Source organism: Scyliorhinus torazame, chromosome 1 (genome assembly GCF_047496885.1).
Source record: "Scyliorhinus torazame isolate Kashiwa2021f chromosome 1, sScyTor2.1, whole genome shotgun sequence".
Classification (NCBI taxonomy): domain Eukaryota; kingdom Metazoa; phylum Chordata; class Chondrichthyes; order Carcharhiniformes; family Scyliorhinidae; genus Scyliorhinus; species Scyliorhinus torazame.
Genome location: NC_092707.1, coordinates 83099318 through 83121902, shown reverse-complemented (window position 1 = coordinate 83121902; position 22585 = coordinate 83099318). Strand labels below are relative to the sequence as shown.

The following is a 22585-nucleotide window of genomic DNA, read 5'->3' as shown; positions in this document are numbered from 1 at the left end:
GTAGGCTTCAAATGAAATTACTGTGAAAAACCCTTAGTCGCCTCATTCCGGTTCCTGTTCGGGGAGGCTGGTATGGGAATTGAACCGTGCTGCTGGCCTGCCTTGGTCTGCTTTAAAAGCCAGCGATTTAGCCCAGTGAGCTAAACCAGCCCCAAAGTCCAGTGGATCTAAAGTCCACCTACCACCAGCTCCCCATCCGCAATAGCGACCGCAAATACACTGCTTTCGAAGCAGATGGGCGGCTCTACCACTTCCTAAGGGTTCCCTTCGGTGTCACTAATGGAGTCTCGGTCTTCCAACGAGAGATGGACCGAATGGTTGACCGTCCACGTTTCCGCACCTCGATAATGTCACCACCTGCGGACACGACCAGCAGAACCAAGACACCAACCTCCGAAAATTCCTCCATACTGCAAAAATCCTTAATCTCACATATAACAAGGAGAAATGCGTGTTCAGCACCGACCATCTAGCCAACCTCGGCTACGTAGTGCATGATGGAGTTATAGGCCCAGACCCTGAACGCATGCGCCCCCTCATGGAGTTCCCCCTCCCTCACTGCTCCAAGGCCCTGAAACGCTGCCTGGGATTTTTCTTATTACGCCCAGTGGGTCCCCAACTATGCGGACAACGCCCACCCGCTAATCCAATCCACGGTTTTTCCCCTGTCGGCAGAGGCCCGCCAGGCCTTCAGCCGCATCAAAGCGGACATCGCAAAGGCCACGATGCACGCCATCCAAAAGTCCCTCCCCTTCCAAGTCGAGAGTGATGCGTCCGACATAGCTCTGGCGGCCACCCTCAACCAAGCAGGCAGACCTGTGGCCTTCTTCTCACGCACCCTCCACGCATCAGAAATACGCCATTCCTCAGTTGAAAAGGAGGCCCAGGCCATAGTAGAAGCTGTGCGGCATTGGAGGCATTACCTGGTCGGAAAGAGATTCACTCTCCTCACTGACCAACTGTCGGGGGCCTTCATGTTCGATAATGTACAGCGGGGCAAGATAAAGAACGACAAAATCTTACGGTGGAGGATCGAACTCTCCACCTTCAACTATGAGATCTTGTATTGTCCCAGGAAGCTAAACGAGCCTCCTAATGCCGTATCCCACGGCACATGTGCCCCGCACAAGTGGACCGCCTCCGAGCCCTCCACGAGGACCTCTGCCACCCGGGGGTCACTCGATTCTTCCATTTCATTAAAACCCGCAACCTGCCCTACCCCATCGAGGAGGTCAGGACAGCCACCAGGAACAGTGCAAGCCGCACTTCTACAGGCCAGAGAAAGTGCACCTGATAAAGGCTTCCCGTCACTTTGAACGTCTCAGTATGACCTGCAAAGGGCCCCTCCCCTCCGCCGACCGCAAAACGTATTTCCTGAACGTGATTGACGAGTACTCCCGGTTCCCATTCACCATTCCCTGCCCCGACATGACCGCAGCCACCGTCATAAAAGCCCTCCACAGTATCTTTATGCTGTTCAGTTTCCCCGCCTACATACACAGCGATAGGGGGTCCTCCTTTATGAGCGACGAACTGTGTCAATTCCTACTCAGCAAGGGCATTGCCTGGAGCAGGACGATCAGTTACAACCACCGGGGAAACGGACATATAGAGAGGGAGAACGGTCTGGAAGGCCGTCCTACTGGCCCTACAGTCCAGGAATCTCCCAGTCTCCCACTGGTAGGAGGTCCGCCCGAATGCTCTCCACTCCATCCGATCACTGCTATGTACCACAACCAACCAGACCTCACGAACGTCTCCTTGTCTTCCCGAGGAAGCCCTCCTCCGGGACCTCGCTCCGAACCTGGCTGGCAGCTCCTGGACCCATCCTGCTCCGCAAACACGTGCGGGCGCACGAGTCGGACCCATTGGTCGAGAGGGTCCACTTCCTCCACGCTAACCCTCAGTACCCCGACGGCCGGCAGGATACGGTCTCCCTACGGGACCTGCCGCCCGCTGGATCTCCACACACACCCCCATCACCAATCCCACCCTCCCTCCCACCGGCGCAACCCACAGCCGCCCCTTCCCAGGTGGATCGATGCTCCCACCGGTCCTGTCTAGGGGTGATGAAGCTGCCGAAGAAGCCAAAGCCACGCTCCCGGAGCCACAGATTCCCGAGCCGGTGCCTGCATCACCGCCGAAGCTACGACGATCGCAGAGGACGACCAGGGCCTCCGATCGACTAATTGCTTCATTCTGAACTGTAAATAAATTTTCTAATAGTTGTGATGTAACGAGGCAAAACCACTGTACTGATGTATACCGGGTACCTCCATAACCTTAACCTCTACCACTGTGTAATGCGAGGCCACCACTCCTGCCGTACTCTTTTTTTTAACAGGGGGTGAATGTGGTAGTCGGTATTAGGGGTATAACGGTATCCTGTAATGCTGTAAGACCATTGGTGTAGGAGGTACTGTTTTCATTGGTTAAGCCTGCCTGCTGGTTCCGCCCAGTAAGGCAGAGTATAAGAGCCTGTGTCTCACCAGCAGCTGCCTTCTGTACCTGCACTGCTGGGGAAAACATCTACTGTAATAATGCCTTCAATTGTCTCCAATCTCGCTTCTGGGGTTATTGATCGAGCAACAACCTCCAATGGTCTAACCCCACCTTTCCCCCCAACACATTTGCTCCGCATTCAATTCTCGTGCCATGCCTGACACGGTTCCTGTTCTAGGGTTGGATCTGTCCATTGTTGGATCCTGTATGCAGTTAAAGCCCCCCACCCCCCCATGATTAGTCAGTAGGTGTTTAGATCTGGGAATTCAGCCATCGTTTACTTGATGAATTCTGCATCGTCCCAGTTCGGGATGTTTCTATTTACCATGATGACTGGGGTCCCTTCCAGGGTCCCGCTAACCAGCACACATTGCCCCTCTGGGTCCGTCACTGTGCTCATCACTGTGAATGTAACTATCCTGTTAATTAGTATGGCCACCCTCCTTTGTCCTGATGTCGAAATTTTAATGAAATGTTTGTCCCACCCAGCCCTTCGTTACCCACAGTTGGTCCCTCTCTCTTCAGTGTGCCCACTGTTGGAAGGCTACATCGACCCTGTCTCTTGAGATGGGAAAGATCTCTAGATCTCTGAGCGGCCCATTGAAGCCTGTCACATTCCATGTTACAATCCAGATGGGCTCCCCCCTTCTTGTGGGGTCAACCACACTCACCATGTGGGCCTGGCCCTGTTCGTCTGGGCCTTCCCTTGCTCATGGGCCATTCAAGATGGCCACCAACTACTTCCTCAGTTTTGCCGTTGCCACGTGTGACCTGTTGCAATCAGCTCTCAACCCTCCCCCTGTACCGATCTGTCCTTACATTCCCCTCTCCGAGCCCCCTTCCCCCCTTGGCTTTACCCCTTCTCTGATTCCCCTGCCCCTCCCATTTCGCTTTGTTTCCCCTGAAGCTCTGTTATTCCCTTTTCCTCTGCCAGGCGCTCCCTCCGTCCCGGGAGGCGCATGGCAGCCTCCTCCTTCACTATGCTCCCAAACGCCAGCCTGCTTGCTAGTGTAGCAGCCCCCCCCCCCCAACAATTAGTTATTTAAACTCCGACTACCTCTCTTCCCCTACCCCCGCTCTCTCCACACCTCTGCCTGTGTTCGCCCCTGCCCCTGTTGGCCTCTTGCAGCCCCAGTTATGGCCTCCGCCTTCTATCATTGTTTGCTCAGTAGCATTTTTCTGGACAAATTTGTTCGTTCCTCTGAGGTGTCAAAGTAATGTTCTTTATCGTGTATGTGGCCCATAGCTTGGCATGGTAGAGCATGTCAAACAGCACCCCACTTTTGTAGAGCGCGGATTTGGCACCGTTGGATTCTGCCTGGTACTTGGCCAGGCCAGCATCAATGTCATGGTACAGGCGTCTACGAGCACCCTCTCGCGCTCTTCGCCCACTTCAGGATCTGCTCTTTGTCTTGGTACCTATGGAGCCGCACAATTATCACCCAGCCCTGGCCGCTGCAGAAGTGACCTGTGGGCGCAGTCTATCTCCACGGGCTTGGAGAAGCCCTCCTCGCCGACCAGCTTCCCAAGCATCGTTGATCCGTACTCTGCGGGGTTTCTCCCCTCCATTAACCCCACGATTCTCAGATTCTGCCGACGCAATCGGTTTACCTGGTTGTCGGTTTTGTCTTTCAATCTCTGCTGGGTTCTGACCAGGCTCGCCATTTGGGCCTCGAGTGCTGCAATCAGTTCCCTTGGTCCGTGGCGGCGTGTTCGAGATCCCTGGCCGTCATCTCCTCGACCTCTAGCCTCCACTCCATATTGTCCATTGCCTTTCTCATGGGGTAGGTGATGAAGCCTGCCTATTCGGGAGGTGTGCTGGGAGCTCTGCGGGGTTGACCCTCACTGGTTCTGTGCCACCACATGTGCTTCCCTGCCCCGAGACTGAGGTTTCCCTCCCCTCGCCTTTACTGACCTTTCAGCTCAGCGGCTGACTCTTTCCCATCCTACTTGGCAGTCCGCTCGATGGAGGATTAGTCTGGGGGCTAACAGGCACTTTTGGTGCCCATTTGTGGGGGTTAAAAGGCCGTAGTCTAACTTCTTAGATGAGAGCCACCTTTCATTGCCACCGCTAAGCTCATGGTTGCCACGGGAAACAAAACAAGAGAAAAGTTAAGAGGAAGATGAAAGCCATGACCAAACATGAATATTTGGAGAAAACGTTTGAAAGAGGGAAGTGAGTGGAGAATTCCTGAGCAAACAGCAATGCAGTGGAGGAAGCTCAGAGTAAGATTACAATTGGGCAAAGTACATCAAACCCAAGTGCTCCGGAGACATGGCTGATTGCATATGATAAATGCTGAACCTGCCCCAATTATGTCACCCATAAACAACTTGTTCTGTTGAAAAAAAGAGTAAAAACGGAGAATGCTAAGACCACAGTGAGGAGTGCAGAATACCAAGGAGTAGCACCAAGTTTGCCTAAAAAGAGGCCCCAACCTGGTGAAACTTACAACATGGGACTTCTTGCATGCAAAACAGTGGAAACATGTTTTAGACAGAGCCAAACGAATCTGCAAGAAAGAAATCAGCTCAAAGCTCTGCGGTCCTGCAACATCTAGTTATGAACGATGGTGGAAAATTAAGCTACTTGCTGGAAGTGGAGGCGGTCCCATTAATATATCCATCCTCAGTGATGGTACAGCCCAGTATGAGTACAAAAGATGAGGCTTAAATATTTTCAACCATCTTCAGCCAGAAGTACTGAGTAGATGATCCATATTGGCTGCCTCTTGACAGAAGCCAGTATTCACCCAATCTGATTCACTCCAAGTGAGATCAAGAAATGACTGAGTGGGCAGCACGGTGGCGCAGTGGTTAGCTCTGCTGCCTCATGGCACCGAGGTCCCAGGTTCGATCCCGGCTCTGGGTCACTGTCCATGTGGAGTTTGCACATTCTCCCCGTGTTTGCGTGGGTTTCGCCCCCGCAAACCAAAAGATGTGCAGGATAGGTGGATTGGCACGCTAAATTGGCCTTTAATTAAAAAAATTATATTAAGAAATGGCTGTGTCTTGGGTACAGCAAAGACTATGGTCCTAACAACATCCTAGCTGTAGTACTAAAGGCCAAGCAGTTCTAGAAGTTACAATCCTGAAATATACCTCACAAAATGAAAATGGCCCAGATAGGTCTCTGTCACAAAAAAGCAAGACAAATCCAATCCAACTTACTACCATCCCATCAGATATAAAGACAGGAGTGGGCCATTCAGCCCTTTGAACCCGCTCCACCGTTCAATAAGATCATGCCTGATCTTCTACTTCAACACAACTTTTCCGTCCTATTCCTCGATTCCCTTTGTATCCAAAAATCGGTCAATGTTCGTCTTTATAATACTCGAACCACTATCATCCACAGCTCTCGGGGGTACAGAATTCTGAAGATTCGTGAAGAAATTTCTCCTCATCTCAATCTTCAATGGCCCACTTCTTATTCTGAAATTGTGATCCCTAATTCAAAATCGAGGGAAACATAATTTGCCTTTATTAGCTTATTCTCATGTATTATAGAGTTATAGAACACAGAAAGGCCCTTCAGTTCATTGCGTCTGTGCCGGTCAAAATCCACCGAACTATTCTAATCTCATTTTCCAGCACTTGGCCCATAACCTTGTATGCCTTGGGATTGCAAGTGCACATCATCAGCAAAACAATAGAAGGCTCATTGGCAATGCCATCAAACAGCATTTAATCATCAATAACCTGGTCATGGATGTTCAGTTTGGGTTCCACTAGGACCATTCAGGATTGCAGTCTTAGTCCAAATATGAACAAGAATTGAATTGCGGAGGTGAGGTGAGTGACTGCCCTTTATATCAGAGCAGCATTTAACTGATTGTGGCATCAAGGGATCCTATTAAAACTTAAGTAAATGTGAGCTGTGGGCCTATCTAGTGGCTGAAATCATGCCAGCATAAAGGAAAATGGTGTTGAAGCTCTCAGCCTCAGGACTTCAGTTGAGGAGTTCCACAGTGTAGTGTCCTAGGCCCAACCATCCTCAGTTGTTTTCTTAATGATCTCCCACTCACCATAAGTGGGATATTCACTGATGATTGCAGTATGCGTCTCCAGTCACAACTGCTTTAATAGTGCCCATTTTTCATTCACCACTTTAAACATTCACTTCCCCCACCACCAACGCACAGGGTCACAATGTGCATCATCTACAAGGTGGACTGCAGCAACTCGTAAGGCTGTCGTCAACCGAATCCATGACCTCTACCACGCACAAGAAGGGTAACAGTTGTGTGGGAACATCATCGCCTCCAAGTTTCCCTCCAAGTCACACACCATCCTGAACTAGAAATATATTGCTGTTCTTTATCCTTGCTGTGTTAACATTTTGGAATTCCTTTCCGAAAAGCACCTTGGCAGTACCTACATTAGTGATTGTCACAGTTCAAGGAGGCAGCTCACCACCACCTTCTCCAGGGAACTTAAGGGTGGGTGACCAATGCTGGTCTTGCCGGCAACATCCACATCCAATGAAAGAACAAAAATATATGGCAGGGCAATCAGTGATTGGAGAAGGAAATTAACGCTTCAACCATACATAACTCTTCCCTGGCGCCGGGCCCACCTTCAAAGGCCCCCTTAAAAACTAACCAGGACTTTTCCTTTAGATACAAAGAGGACTGCTATACATTCTAGTTTTACCAACAAAAATTGTATTACTGTACATTATTTTATTACAGATTATTATTACGCTATCAACAGAATTTAATGTTAAGCATTAGGGCACTGTACAAAGGTGGGCAGCTATAAACACATTACATTTGTGTAGTTTGTAAAAAGTTCCAAACTTATCATTTTGGTTTTGTCTTACTCCAAGATGTGCTGCAATTTACTAAGCTTAAGCGTATAAAATAAATACATCTTTAGAACTGAATGCAATGTATACATATATTCTCCGATACAAGTCTATAATTGTAGTAAGTGGTGCTTGAGCATGTTTATTTTCGACATGGATCACATCCTCTCAATGCAGCAAATTATCCAAAGTCAGCAGAAATACATTATAATGGCGGCTTTTCCTCCTGAGTCCCAGGGTTGTTGAAAGGTCCCACTGCAGATTTTGAATCAATAACTGACCAGCAGCAAAGCTAGGGGGAAAGAAGGTTCAATTCAGCAGCTGCCAGGACTGGCTACAGAAGGAAGATAGATGTTCCACTTAAATATTGTGGCACTGGTTGACAGAACAAGAGGGGTGGAGAATGAGATGATTGAAATGTGTAGTGAAGAGAGGATATTTTTGGACCCCGTTATAAAAACAGCATTTTAGTGTACAGGAGCTTTCTGAAGTTGACCCTCGTCTAACATGAGGGTCATGGAATCTTTGGGATGATTTATGTGTGGTACTTAAAATGTTATCTTATCCATTATGCCTCTGTAGGCAAACAAATACGGGGGTAGCTTATAACTCCAACGTACCGAGACAAATAAAACTTATGCATTTGATCTACAATATCAACAAGGAATCATTCCTCTTGTTTCTTCTTCATATATGTCTGGGATAACCCCCAGTGGTGACATCACCATTTTGATGCTAGTTTTTCCAAAGAGCCCATCTTCGTACTCAATCAGCTGCTTCCAGAATCCGCTATTTGGCCTGATTATAGGCCTGCGTGCCTTCAGCCAGGCATGAGCACCAAGCAGAGACATTTGGTGGTACTTCATGAGGTAAGCAAGGCACAAAGTGGGGGATCTGCTGACCCCTGCAGCACAGTGCAGCAGTGTGCGCCCACGCAAGCTTTCAACCAGATGGATTTTGTCCGCCACCATGTCAAAGTACTCCTTTAACTGCGCACTGGGAGAATCTGCAACAGGAATATTAATATACTCAATGCCGGGAAACATGGAACTGATCACCTCTGGGGTCACATTGATTATACATGTGACTCCACTGGCCTGCAGGAGACTCTGGTTGTGTGAAGCAACAGCATTGCTTAAATATAAATTGCGTGTGATCAGAGCCAGACCCCAGAGTCTTGGTGTGGGCTGCACAGAGTGAAGTGATGAAATGCTTTTCACTGTTGAGTGTGGATTCATATCTATTACAAATAGAACGTCAGGTTTTCTTCAAATCTCGGTATAACATTCAAGTTGCCTAGAAAGGAAAACAAGAGTTAAAGTACAAATTAGAGGATATTCTGACCAGTGAATAACATTCATTTGGATGATCCTGAGTGGAAGACAACTATTTGCATTAAATGGCACCTTTAACAGCAAAACACCCCAAGTTGCTTCACACGAGCATTATCAGATACATTTTCACAGAGAACATAGGGTCACTGGTGGCCAAACACCTGGTAAAACTGAGAAATCTTAAAGAGAGCAAGAGAGGGACTTCCTGTGCTTATGGCCTAGAACAATGAAGGCACAGCTGCCAATGATGGATGAAAGAAATCAGGGATGCACAAGAGGTCAAATTCGAAAGATTCAACGCTCTGTGAGTTGTAGGAGGTTACAGAGAAAGGTAGGGTTAAACCCATGCATGCATTTTGAAGGCGGCAATCAGCAAACTGTTGGTGCGGAAATAAAATGGATTGATTTAATTTGTTGTTATGGGCCAGGGTTTAGAGAACCCCAAAATGTATCATAGAGTTCACCTGACCCACAACTTTTAATAGATTGTGGTATGGGGAGCACACGGCCCACTCCACAGGTGTGGTACAGCAGAAATGGAAAAGTATTTTTTAAAGCAAAACAATGTTTATTCTATGAACTCAAGTGAACCTTTTTAAAACATACAGTGAACATCTTAGCAACCATTAATTCAAATACAACCCTCAAAGAATACAACACTAAGTAATCCTTAAGCTGTCCTTTTAACATCCATAATACTTAAAAAAAGAACTTTTAACAGAAGCACATCAGGTTAAAGTCACTACTGAGAGCATTTATTAGTTTTAAATCACCAAAGGATCGATTTACAGTTTTTAGATTACAGAGAGAGAGACTAATACCCCTTCTGGCTGTGACTGCATCTATCCAGCTCTGAAAACTAAACCAAAACACACCCTGCAGCAAACAGCCTAAAATGAAAGTAAAAAGCCGACAGACAGCCCAGCTCCACCCACGCTCCGACATCACTGATAAACATCCATTTCTTAAAGGTACATTTCTTAAACACCCATTTCTTAAAGGTACTCTCACATGACATTGTTAATACTGCAGTTGATACCTTCTATCACTTAATGGAGGAAATGCAGGGCTAATCAAATCCAGGATTAGTAAACATACACTGGGAAAAAAAACATTAGTGGCATTGGAAAATAATCCAGAATAAATGAAAGAAAGAAATTACATAAAATATTGTGGAAAGAAAGTGCTCTGCTAGGAATAATACAAGAAACTTCAAAATTTTCTCAAAAAGGTGTCAATAAGTCAGGGAGACAAATGGATATAAATACAATGAAAGTTACTGAAAGCAACAAGAGGGAAGATGCAGGAAGATTAATGGGCGGCAAGAAAATATTTTATGTTTCCTTGGGTTTATTAAGCATCAATTGTTAAATGCAAAGGGCTTTCAAATTCCATGCTTGTGAGCCATACTGATTTATTACAATGTCGGAAATATATTCCAAGTGGTTAAAAGAAGCAAGGGAGGACATTTTCAAGGCTTTGGCAATCAAGTTTCAAACCTCCCAGTCGACATGACTAGTGCCAAAGAACTGCCAATGTTGTACTGCTGTTTAAAACAGTAGAGGAAAGAATAAACTGAGTAATTATAGGTCAGTCAGTTTAACTTTGGTTGTGAGCAGATTATTGGAATCAATTCAAAGGGACTGTATAATCCTTAATTTTGAAGAACATAGCTCAGGGATGGCCAAACTTACTGAATTTAAGAGTCGCATACTATAATCTTCAGATGCTCGAGAGCTGCAAAGCATGAGAAAACTTTACAGAGGCTAACTACTGCTAGCATAGGCCTTGTGAGTCCCCACCCTGGCCCTAAGTATATGAAAATTGGGCTGATATGCAGTCAAGGCCATCCAAAGGAGTTTTGTCAGGTGTTGATTTGTAAGCACTCCATGATGTTTTGACTTTATAAACTACCGCGATTCACAAAAGCATGTTGTGCCATATATTGAAACGAGTTACACACTGGTTTTCTTGACATATTTTGTTGAGCATATTTTGTTCCCAGAACTCAACTGTGGATTGTGAACTATGCAGCATTTTTAGATCCTCGTCCTCCTGGAAGTCCAATAGTGCCACTTCTACAGCAGATGGTTTTGTAATCAGAAGTTCGAGAATTGGACAACCATCGTTGACCACAGCAACCATGAATGGGTTTACAAGGAAGGTGAAGCAGGGTCTCAACTTCTGTAAGTCATCAAACCTGACTTGAAGCTTATCAAGCAGTCCTTGTAATCTATCTCTGCATTCTTTGAGTTTGTGATATTTTACTTCAATATCAGAGAATTTGTTTAGCCAGGCATGTGCTCCATTTGTTGCAGCACTGATGAGTTTATTCAACGTAGCATTTGTCAACACTGTCGGGTGCCTCCTATATAGGAGTTAGGAGCAGAAGTAGACAATTCAGCCCTTCGGGCTTGCTCTGCCATTCAATTAGATCATGGCTGATCTCTTCCTGTTTCCAATATCCCTTTAACCCGTTTTTATCAGAAATGTGTCTATTTCCTTGAAACCATTTAATGATTCAGCTCCACTGCACTATGGGGCAGGGAGTGCCACAAATTTACCACCCTCTGCGAGAAATAGTTCCGCCTCATCGCAGTTTTGAATCCATTACCTCTCAACCTTTTTCTGTGACCTCTCATTCTAGATTTCCCCACAAGGGGAAACATTTGGTCGACATTTACTTTAGCAATCCTTCTTTGTATTTTATATAGCTTGATCAGACCCTCTCTTATCCTTCTAAACTCCCAGTAAGTATTAGACCAAATTGTTCAATCTCTCCTCATACGTCAACCCTTTCATGCCCGGAATCAATCTGGTGAACCTCCACTGAACTGCCTCCAATGCCACACATCCTTCCTCAGATAAGGAGACCAAAACTGGAGACCCAGATGTGGTCTCATCAACACTCGATACAATTGCAACACTTCTCTACTTTTATACTCCAGTCCTTTTGCAATAAACGCTAATATCCCATTTGCCTTTTTTAATTACATGCTGTACCTGCATACCGACTTTCTGCGATTCATGAACAAAGACACCCAGATCCCTCTGCCCCGTTGCATTTTGAATCTATTGTCATTTAGATAATAATTTGCCTTTCTATTTTTTCAGCAAAAATGGATAACCTCACACTTATCCATATTAAATGACATCTACCAAATTTTGGTCCAATCTCCTAGCCTATCTATAGCTGTCTGTAAACTCTTTATCTCCTCTTCACATCCTGCTTTCCCACCTATGTTAGTATCATCTGCAAATTTTGCTATGTTACACTCTGTATCTGCTTGCAGATAATTTATATAGATGGTAAACATTTGAGGCCCGAGGACTGACCCCTGCAGCATCCCGCTAGTTGCAGTTCATCAGCCAAAGGAGGACCCATTTACTCCAACTTTCTGCTTTCTGTCAGTCAGCCAATCCTCAATCCAATTTCATACTCTACCCCCAATCCTTTGCAATCTCACCTTCTGGATCAGTCTTTATGCAGCATCTTGTCAAATGCATTCTGGCATATACCACATCCACAGTTTCCCCATTATCCACCTTGCTAGTTACATCCTCAAAGAACTCAAGCAATCTATGTCAATACCACAAGTTGTTTCTTTTAGTGCTACTAAGTCCAGCATGTTTTCTTTCACAATTACAACTGAGGAAACAGAATGAACAAATACTGGTGGTTGTGGATTGTCTTGCCAGTCTGTGGATTCTTCAAAATCTAAACTGGATGCTAGAGAATTCTTCAGGTCACTTACCATCTTGTTGCCTAAGCATTAGCACTACTCTGGGAGATACATCTCCTCCGTAGAGTGACGTGAAATAGAAATTTGTGTTATTAGTCACTGAAGGCTTGTGTTCTTTGGATCTAAAACTGCAACAACTACAGCAATATTTCACTTAGCAAATTCTCCATCCGTGTATAGATATTTAGCACAAACAAGATTTCATTCCATAACAAAGACCCCCCACCCTGATTCTCCACAGTACCATCTCAGGATCGGGGGAATAGCCACACGCTATTGCTGTTTTTGCTTCTGTCTGGACTGCTTCCTTTCTCTTTCGATCCTCCACTGTTCAATCTCAGCATTGGGCCCAGAGCGAAAAGCTGCACGCTATGGGCAAGTTCAGGAGGCACCGTTTGGCCACCCGGTATAGATTAATCAAGGAAAGCGAGCATGATTTTTTTTTCAGCCTAGTTCATTTTAGACTGCAGGAAGAAATAGATGGCTCAGTCAGTTGGGAAGGAAAGCAGACAATGAAGTTCAATCAGTTTTCAGAGATGTAACAAGGCCAGGGAATACACAGTAAGTGGGAGATTACTGAGCAATGTGAAGGACAAGGGGACTTTGAAGTGTTTACCCACTGATTCCTATACATATCAGGAAAGGTCAACAAGGTGGTTAAGGCGGCATATGCCATGCATTCCTTTAGTAGTCGAAAAAAAAGCAAGGAGATTATTCCAGAATTACTGTATCACAACTTGAGTTCACCACATAATTGGAATGAGGCGATTGCGCTGGGGACAATGCAGAGGAGATTTATGAGGATGTTGCCAGGACTGGAAAATTGTAATTGTAGTAAGATTGACTTCCCTTGGAAAAGAGCAGCTAAGTGGGTGATTTAATGGAGGTGTATAAAATTATAAGGGGCTTAGATAAAATAAATAGGGATGACCAACTTTGTAGAGAGACCAGAGACCAGGGAGCACAAACTTAAAGTATTCTGTAGAAGGATTAGAGAGGAGTTGAGGAGAAATTTTGTTCACCCAGAGGGTGTTAAGGACCTGGAACTTACTGCCTGAAACAGAGAGGCACAAAGGTTCATCACGTTAAAAAAAAAGTACTTGGGTGTCTACATGAAGCGCTGTGACCTGCAGGACTCCAGAACGAGTGAAGGGAAATTAAATTAGGCTGGGCAGTTTTTCATCAAACAGCATGGACACAGGCAGCACGGTGACGCAGTGGGTTAGCCCTGCAGCCTCACAGTGCTGAGGTCCCAGGTTCGATCCTGGCTCTGGGTCACTGTCTGTGTGGAGTTTGCACATTCTCCCCGTGTTTGCGTGGGTTTCACCCCCACAACCCAAAGATGTGCAGGCTAGGTGGATTGGCCACACTACATTGCCCCTTAATTTGAAAAAATGAACTGGGTACTCTAAATTTATTTTAAACAACAGCATGGACAAGGCAATGAGCCAAATAGTCTCGTTTAGCAATTGTGTGTGATTCGGAAGTGTGAAATGCATACATATGCAAAATTCACATTTATTTGATGCATTAATTATACAATATAAAAACTGTATGAAATGTTAAATTGAATGAATACTATCTACCAATTTCTTCAAGGCAATGACCAGTAACATTCTTTAATCTCCTTTCCAAACAACCAACAATGTGCATTTATAAAGTGCCTTTAACTCAAAATAACATCCTAAGGTGTTTCACAAAAACAGAATCAGACAAGATAATGAAGGAGACAGGAATGAGTTCGGTTAGAGGTAGATGCAAGGAGCGCCTTAAGGAGAGAGATGTTGAAGTTTAAGAGGGGTTCTCCAGAGCTCAGGGCTGAGACAGCACCAATGGTTGTCCCAATAGATGGAGGAGGCAGGGCTGAGGCCGAAAGGCCTGGGACTGCAACAAGCCTGATTTTGTGTTAAAGGCGACAACGCGCTTTCACACCGGCAGTAGAGACTGCAGTGGGCTCACCACCATTCACTCCTGGGCTGCGAACATCCAACCCAGAGCCTTACTCAGTGCAACTCCCAATGGAGACTCACTCACCCCAGCTAGAGGCCTCAACCGGCCCTGCCCACCGAGCCTGACGCAGAAACAGGCCGCTCCCACCGAGCCTGGTCCAGAAACAGGCCCCGCCCACCGGGCCTGGCCCAGCAACAAGCCCCGCCCACCGGGCCTGGCCCAGCAACAGGCTCCGCCCACCGAGCCTGGCGCAGAAACAGGCCGCTCCCACCGAGCCTGGTCCAGAAACAGGCCCCGCCCACCGGGCCTGGCCCAGCAATAGGCCCCGCCCACCGAGCCTGGCTCAGCAACAGGTCCGCCCACCGAGCCTGGCTGAGCAAAAGGCCCCGCCCATCGAGCCTGGCCACGTGAGCCAAAGCACCGCCCTCCTCTCCTGATTTGCATTTACCGACCATAACCCAATGCGGTACAATTGACTCTACTTTCAATTAATATGTGAAACAATTAAAAAAAGTAAAAGTAGGTATTGTGCATTCTCTGAATGATATTGTAGGAAAGTATTAACTTTAAATGGAGCAACAGAAAACGTCACCACCATCATATAAAAGTGCTTAGAATACTGAGCCTTTATAAAGCACTGAGTTTTAATGTCTTAGTGTGCTCGCTTCGGCAGCACATATACTAAAATTGGAACGATACAGAGAAGATTAGCATGGCCCCTGCGCAAGGATGACACGCAAATTCGTGAAGCGTTCCATATTTTACACCAGCAAAACATTTCACCTTCTCAAAAACACACATTTTACCTTTCCAAATTTTGCTCCGAAATAACTTTTTAAAAATGTATTTCTTTTCATTTATCTCTTCCCCAGTTTAGTCGGTTCAATCTTATTCTCTTTGAGCAACAAAGGTACCAAAATATGTGTGTGGGGGGTGGGAATGATAAATAAGTTTGCGGATGATACGAAGAGGAAGAAGGTCTTAGGTTGCAGGAAGATTATAGGTGTGTTGGGTGTTCCAATACACATACGAACCAACACTGTTGTGGCCGTAACAGCCTCCTCGAACAGGCGCCGGAATGTGGCGACTAGGGGCTTTTCACAGTAACTTCATTTGAAGCCTACTTGTGACAATAAGCGATTTTCATTTTTTTCATGGTACATCTCTGTTTTATTATTCTGTACAATAATAACTATTAACTTCTGGCTGTGGTTCGTACTTCACCAGCTAACCTGTGGACCCAGCCCTAGCACCATCTTAGAGAGGCACTCAGCACATGGTGTATGTCTGAGTGGCACGCTGTGAGCTCTGTGCTCTGAGCTATCTCCTGGTAGAATGAGCGGGAACTGTGGTGTTCCCTGTTTTATAGTGCGTGTGCTCTCACTGGAGGTTGGCTGCGATGTTGTGTGTGTGTTGGTTGGTCCAACTACCTGTCCATCAGTGTGTGTGATTGCACCATGATATGTTAATATGGATATCATGACATCCCCCCTTTTCACAAGGATATGTGCCTACATGGTAATAAATATTGGTGTGTACTGAGTGCATCTGAGTATGTGTGTGCAATATTTACAACATGTACATAAGGCTAAACTATATACATAGGAAGGTGTCAGGTACAACAGAGCAACGAGGTTGTACCACAAACAAAACAAGAGCAATCATCAAATATCGAAAAAGAACTCCTGGAACGACAAGAAAGAAACACGTTAACATTATTGCAAAACAATTCAGTGAGTCCAATGTGCAAACAGGCTCATAAGTCCAGTCTATTAGGTGGGCGATGAATTCGGGTTGACAGCCTCAAGGGTGGGTCAGGATCCGCCGGCTGAGGAATGGGCCTGGCCACAGGCGAGAGAGGAGTAGGCAGAGTGGCAGGAAGCTCCACAAAGTCAACATCAGGGACAACAGGAGGGCGTGGCACCGGTGCATGATCATGTAGCGAGCGCGGAAGCAGTCGAAGGGCCCGCCGATTACGCCGGCAAATGGAGCCATCAGGCATGCGAACCAGGAACGAGCTGGGAGCCACACGGCGGAGAACATCGGCGGTTGCCGACCAGCCACCCTCTGGTAGGTGTATGCGGACGTTGTCTCCATGCGCCAGGGCAGGAAGATCAGTTGCCCGAGCATCATGTGCCACCTTCTGCTGAGCACGCTGCTGGCGCATCTTTTGCAGTACTGGAGCATGGTCGGGTTTAGGAACATGAATGGATGGCACAGTGGTCCTGAGGGTGCGACCCATCAACAGCTGGGCTGGCGAGAGGCCTGTGGACAGTAGGGCCGAGCGATAGGCCAGCAGGGCTAAACAGAAGTCAGATCCGGCATCAGCAGCCTTGCAGAGGAGCCGCTTCACGATATGGACGCCCTTTTCCGCCTTGCCATTTGACTGGGGATGCAGAGGGCTGGACGTCACGTGTGTGAAGCCGTATGAAGCGGCAAAAGAAGACCATTCTTGGCTCGCAAAACAGGGCCCATTGTCAGACATGACGGTAAGCGGAATTCCATGGCGAGCGAAGGTTTCCTTACATGCTCTGATGACAGCTGATGATGTCAAGTCGTGCAGGAGTATGACCTCCGGATAATTGGAAAAATAGTCAATTATAATGACGTAGTCCCTGCCGAGCGCATGAAAGAGGTCCACACCCACCTTCGCCCAGGGGGACGTTACCAACTCATGGGGCTGAAGGGTCTCAGGGAGTTGTGCCGGCTGAAACCTTTGGCAGGTGGGGCAGTTGAGCACCATGTTAGCGATGTCATCGCTGATGCCCGGCCAGTACACAGCTTCTCGGGCCCTCCGCCTGCACTTTTCAACCCCGAGATGGCCTTCGTGCAATTGTTCGAGGACAAGCCGGTGCATGCTGTGTGGGATCACAACCGGGTCCAACTTTAGGAGGACACCATCAATGACGGCCAAGTCATCCTGGACATTGTAGAATTGTGGGCACTGCCCCTTGAGCCACCCTCCCGTCATGTGGCGCATCACACGTTTTAGAAGGGGGTCAGCTGCAGTCTCATGGCGAATGTGGGCCAGACGTGCATCAGTAGCCGGCAGATTGGCCGATGTGAAGGCTACATGTGCATCGACCTGACAAACGAACCCCTCCGATTCGGGCGGTGTGCGCACTGCTCTGGACAGGGCATCCGCGATGATGAGGTCCTTCCCCGGGGTGTAGGCAAGTTGGAAGTCGTACCTCCGGAGCTTGAGCAGAATGCGCTGGAGGCGAGGGGTCATCTTGTTGAGGTCCTTCTGAATGATGCCGACCAGGGGGCGATGGTCGGTCTCCACAGTGAACTGCGGAAGACCATACACATAGTCGTGGAATTTGTCGATGCCGGATAACAAACCCAGGCACTCCTTTTCAATCTGCGCATAGCTCTGTTCTGTGGGGATCAAGGCCCGCGAGGCATAGGCGACCGGGGCCCATGATGCAGTGTCGTCCCATTGCAGGAGTACCGCCCCAATGCCGGACTGGCTGGCATCAGTCGAGATCTTTGTGTCCCGAGTAGTGTCGAAGAACGCCAATACCGGGGCAGTGGTGAGCTTGATCTTGAGCTCCTCCCAGCCCTTCTGGTGTGCGGGCAGCCACTGGAATTCCGTTGTCTTCTTGACCAGGTGGTGAAGAACCGTTGTGTGCGAGGCAAGGTTGGGAATAAACTTCCCCAGGAAGTTGACCATTCCGAGAAAGCGTAGCACTGCCTTCTTGTCTGCCGGCTGCGGCATGGCTGCAATAGCTGCCACTTTGTCGGCATCCGGACGCACCCCTGACCGGGATATGTGGTCCCCCAGAAACGTTAGCTCAGTTTGGCCAAAAGAACACTTGGCTCGGTTGAGGCGCAGGCCGTGATCTCGTATCCGTGCAAAGACACACTGGAGACGACTGATGTGCTCCTGTGGTGTGGTGGACCAGGTGATGACGTCGTCAACATAGATGCACATCCCTTCGATGCCCTCCTGCGTAATCATCTGTTCCATGATGCGATGAAACACCTCGGATGCCGAGATGATGCCAAATGGCATCCTATTGTAGAAGTATCTGCCAAAGGGAGTGTTGAAAGTGCACAGCTTCCTGCTGGACTGACCCAGCTGAATCTGCCAAAAACTCTTTGCGGCATCAAGCTTGGTGAAAATTTTAGCCCGGGCCATTTCGCTCGTGATTTCTTCCCGTTTGGGTATGGGGTAGTGTTCCCTCATGATGTTATTGTTCAGGTCTTTCGGGTCGATGCAGATCCGGAGCACGCCAGAGGGCTTTTTTGCGCACACCATGGAGCTGACCCATGGCGTAGGCTCCGTGACCCGGGAAAGCACTCCTTGGTCCTGCAGGTCCTGCAGCTGCTGCTTGAGGCGGTCCTTGAGTGGTGCTGGGACTCTACGAGGTGCGTGAATGACCGGGGTGGCGTCCGGTTTGAGCCGCATTCTGTAAGTGTAGGGCAGTGTGCCCATGCCCTCAAAAACCTCCTGGTTGTGGGCGAGGAGCGAGTGGAGCTGCGCCCTAAAGTCTGCATCCGGGAAATCGGACGTTCCTTCTGGAGACAGAGTGTGTACCCGCTGAACGAGGTGGAGAATCTTGCACGCCTGTGCGCCTAACAGAGAGTCCTTCGAGGATCCAACTATCTCAAAAGACAGTGTGGCTGTGTATGAATTGTGTGCAACCTCGAGCTGGCAGGACCCCATGGCCGGGATAACGTTCGCGTTGTAATCAACCAGCTGACAGTGGGATGGCAGAATCGGTGGTTTAACCTTCAAGGTGTAGAATGCTGACCATGCAATGAGATTGGCGGAGGCACCAGTGTCTAAGCGGAATGTGATTGGTGATCGGTTGACTGTTAGGGTGGCACACCACTCATCGCCCGGATTAATGCTGTGCACTGGCATCGGCTGGTGGGTCCTACTTGGGGACATCCGGTTCCTGTCTATTACCGCAACGCGGAAGGGTTCCCGGTCGTCGGTATCACTGGTCTGCATGTCGTCAGGGTATGACTCGGTGTATGGGGCTGAATGGCCCACATGTCCCTGCGAGGCTGGCGGAATTGCGGAGAATTGGCAGGTTGAGCTGCTCGACAGCAGGCAGCGTAGTGGCCCATCCTGCCACAGCGGAGGCATTGTCGCGTTTTGGCTGGACATTGCCGCTTTAAGTGTGCGGATCCACAGTTGCCGCACGTCGTGACGTCATGGTGTTCGTTGCGCCACCGCGAATGCGCGGTGCGGTCCTGCGTAGAGCGCGCCTGTGCATCACGTCCCTCAGTGTCGACGTCCCCTCTTTTGGCGCGTACAAGCGCGGGAGGCCTCGGAAAGCGCGGGCCGGGAGGAACTCAATCGATTGGACCCGCTTGGCCTCGTAGGACCCCTGCCGTGCCAATTTGGCCACCTGGAATTGGGAGTACCGGCTGGTCGCATTTTCGTGGAGGACGCAGGTTTCGATGGTGGTGGCGAGCGTGAGGCGCTTTATTTTGAGGAGCTGCTGGCGTAGAGTGTCCGAGGTGACCCCAAAAACGATCTGATCCCGAATCATGGAGTCGGAGGTGGCCCCATAGCTGCAGCACTGCGCGAGGATACGGAGGCGTGTCAAATAAGATTGAAAAGGCTCATCCTTACCCTGCAGGCGCTGCTGGAAGAGGTACCTCTCGAAGCTCTCATTAACTTCCACGCTGAAGTTTTCCTCAAATTTTAGAAGGACCATCTTGTACTTCGTCTTGTCCTCGCCTTCCGCGAATGCCAGGGCATTGTAGATGTGGATGGCGTGTTGCCCCACCGTGGTGAGGAGGAGGGCAATCTTCCTGGTGTCCGATGCATTCTCCCTGTCTGTGGCTTCTAGGAAGAGCTGGAAGCGCTGTTTAAACAGCTTCCAGTTGACGCCGAGATTTCCAGCGGTTTGGAGCAGCTGCGGCGGGCTGATGGTGTCCATGGCGCAGGATGGCGGATCTCTGAAGAGGTGGAGGTAGATCTCACAGTCGCTGGCGAGTTTCCAGACCTGGTACCATGTCGTGTTGGGTGTTCCGATACACAAACGAACCAACACGGTTGTAGATGGTACGACTCTGTTTTATTATTCTGTACAATAATAACTATTAACTTCTGGCTGTGGTTCGTACTTCACCAGCTAACCTGTGGACCCAGCCCTAGCACTATCTTAGTGAGGCACTCAGCACATGGTGTATGTCTGAGTGGCGCGCTGTGAGCTCTGTGCTCTGAGCTATCTCCTGGTAGAATGAGCGGGAACTGTGGTGTTCCCTGTTTTATAGTGCGTGTGCTCTCACTGGTGATTGGCTGTGATGTTGTGTGTGTGTTGGTTGGTCCAACTACCTGTCCATCAGTGTGTGTGTGTGATTGCACCATGATATGTTAATATGGATATCATAAGACCATAAGACATAGGAGTGGAAGTAAGGCCATTCGGCCCATCGAGTCCACTCCACCATTCAATCATGGCTGATTTCAACTCCATTTACCCGCTCTCTCTCCATAACCCTTAATTCCTTGAGAAATCAAGAATTTATCAACTTCTGTCTTAAAGACACTCAACGTCCTGGCCTCCACCGCCCTCTGTGGCAATGAATTCCACAGACCCACCACTCTCTGGCTGAAGAAATTTCTCCTCATCTCTGTTCTAAAGTGACTCCCTTTTATTCTAAGGCTGTGCCCCCGGGTCCTAGTCTCCCCTGCTAATGGAAACAACTTCCCTACATCCACCCTATCTAAGCCATTCATTATCTTGTAAGTTTCTATTAGATCTCCCCTCAACCACAATCATGACAATAGGCGGGTTGGTCAGATGGGCAGTTCAGTGGCAGATGGAATTTAACCCTGAAAAGTGTGAGGCGATGCGCTTTGGAAGGAGTAACACGACAAGGGATTACTCAATGAATGGCAGGACACCAGCAAGCTCAGAGAAACAGAGGGATCTTGGGCTGCTTGTCACAGATCCCTGAAGGTGGCAGGCCAGGTTAATATTTAAGAAGGCATACTGGACGCTTGCCTTTATCAGTCATGGCATAGATTGTGAGAGCAGGGAAGTTATACTGGATCTGTATAAAACTTCGACACAGCTGGACTACTGTGTGCAGCTCTGGTCACCTCACTGTGGGAGAGATGAGATTGCACTGAAGAGGGTGCAGATGAGATTCACCAGGATGTAATCATTTGAGCTATGGAAAGAGGCTGGATAAGCTTGGGTTGTTTTCCTCCAGCAGAGAAGGCTGAGAGGGGACCTGATTGAGGTGTATTAGATTACGAGGGGTATACACAGGGTGGATAATAAAAATAATAATCACTTATTGTCACAAGTAGGTTTCAATGAAGTTACTGTGAAAATCTTTATCAGTGACAGAAGTAGGTTTACATTAGCACTGCAATGAAGCCACTGTGAACATCCCCTAGTCAATACACTCCAGCGTATGTTTGGGTACACTGAGGGAGAATTCAGAATGTCCAATTCACCTAACAGCACGTCTTTCAGAACTTGTGGGAGGAAACCGGAGCACCCGGAGGAAACCCACCCAGACACGTGCAGACTCCTACAGACAGTGACCCAAGCCGGGAATCGAACCCAGGACCCTGGCGCTGTGAAGCAACAGTGCTAACTGTGCTTGCTGCCAGGAAGCTGCTGTTCTCCTTAATTGAAGGGTCAATAATGAGGGGATGTCATTTTAAGGTGAGGGGAAGGAGGGTTAGTGGGGATTTGAAGAAAAAGATTTTCACCCAGAGAGAGGTGGGACTGCAGTCACTCAGCACCAAATTTCTTGGCCACTCGCAATATTTTCAATTGACAACAAACTTGGCCTGATCTTGAATGTTGTCAACACAAAACTCATATATAAACTCACATTGGGTTATCCAGAGATTCTACCTTCCACATATGTTCAGGGAAAAACTCTGGAATATGTAGTGCACTAGCTTGGCAGGCTCCTCTCAACAGATCAGCATTGACAAGGAATTCCAACACTGGATCAGCGGTGCCAGTTCAGCCTACTGCAAGCAATGGAGGGCTTAACACTGTGGGCAGAGGGCAGCATGGTGGCGCACTGGGTTAGCCCTGCTGCCTCACGGTGCCGAGGTCCCAGGTTCGATCCCGGCTCTGGGTCACTGTCTGTGTGGAGTTTGCACATTCTCCCTGTGTTTGCGTAGGTGTCGCCCCCACAACCCAAAGATGTGCCGGATAGGTGGATTGGCCATGCTAAATTGCCCCTTAATTGGAAAAAATTAATTGGGTACTCTAAATTAAAAAAAACACTATGGGCAGAGGTGGGAA

The 22585-nt window shown here is 48.1% G+C and overlaps 1 protein-coding gene and 1 non-coding gene across 3 annotated transcripts; one reads left to right on the top strand and one right to left on the bottom strand.

Annotated features, from left to right (window-relative positions):
• Positions 1–7146: 7146 nt before the first annotated feature.
• Positions 7147–14553, bottom strand: LOC140409089 (dual specificity protein phosphatase 18-like). 2 transcript variants are annotated; one of them, XM_072497198.1, is made up of 2 exons: positions 14424–14553; positions 7147–8608 (listed from the first exon to the last, which is right to left on the bottom strand). In XM_072497198.1, exon 2 carries the CDS (start codon positions 8548–8550, stop codon positions 7969–7971), a length of 582 nt encoding a protein of 193 aa, XP_072353299.1. In that variant the 5' UTR covers positions 8551–8608; positions 14424–14553; the 3' UTR covers positions 7147–7968. The 2 variants fall into 2 exon arrangements, with proteins under 2 accessions (XP_072353299.1, XP_072353306.1); XM_072497205.1 differs by lacking the exon at positions 14424–14553 and adding an exon at positions 12634–12783.
• Positions 14554–14996: 443 nt separating this feature from the next.
• On the top strand, positions 14997–15103 carry LOC140430541 (U6 spliceosomal RNA). The gene has a single exon (XR_011949446.1). It is a non-coding gene; the product is annotated as a U6 spliceosomal RNA (small nuclear RNA).
• The last annotated feature ends 7482 nt before the right edge of the window (positions 15104–22585 follow it).

Bases quoted from the DNA above. Each gene is read 5' to 3' on its own strand.
- LOC140409089 (XM_072497198.1), bottom strand. From the start codon at position 8,550: ATGAATCCACACTCAACAGTGAAAAGCATTTCATCACTTCACTCTGTG.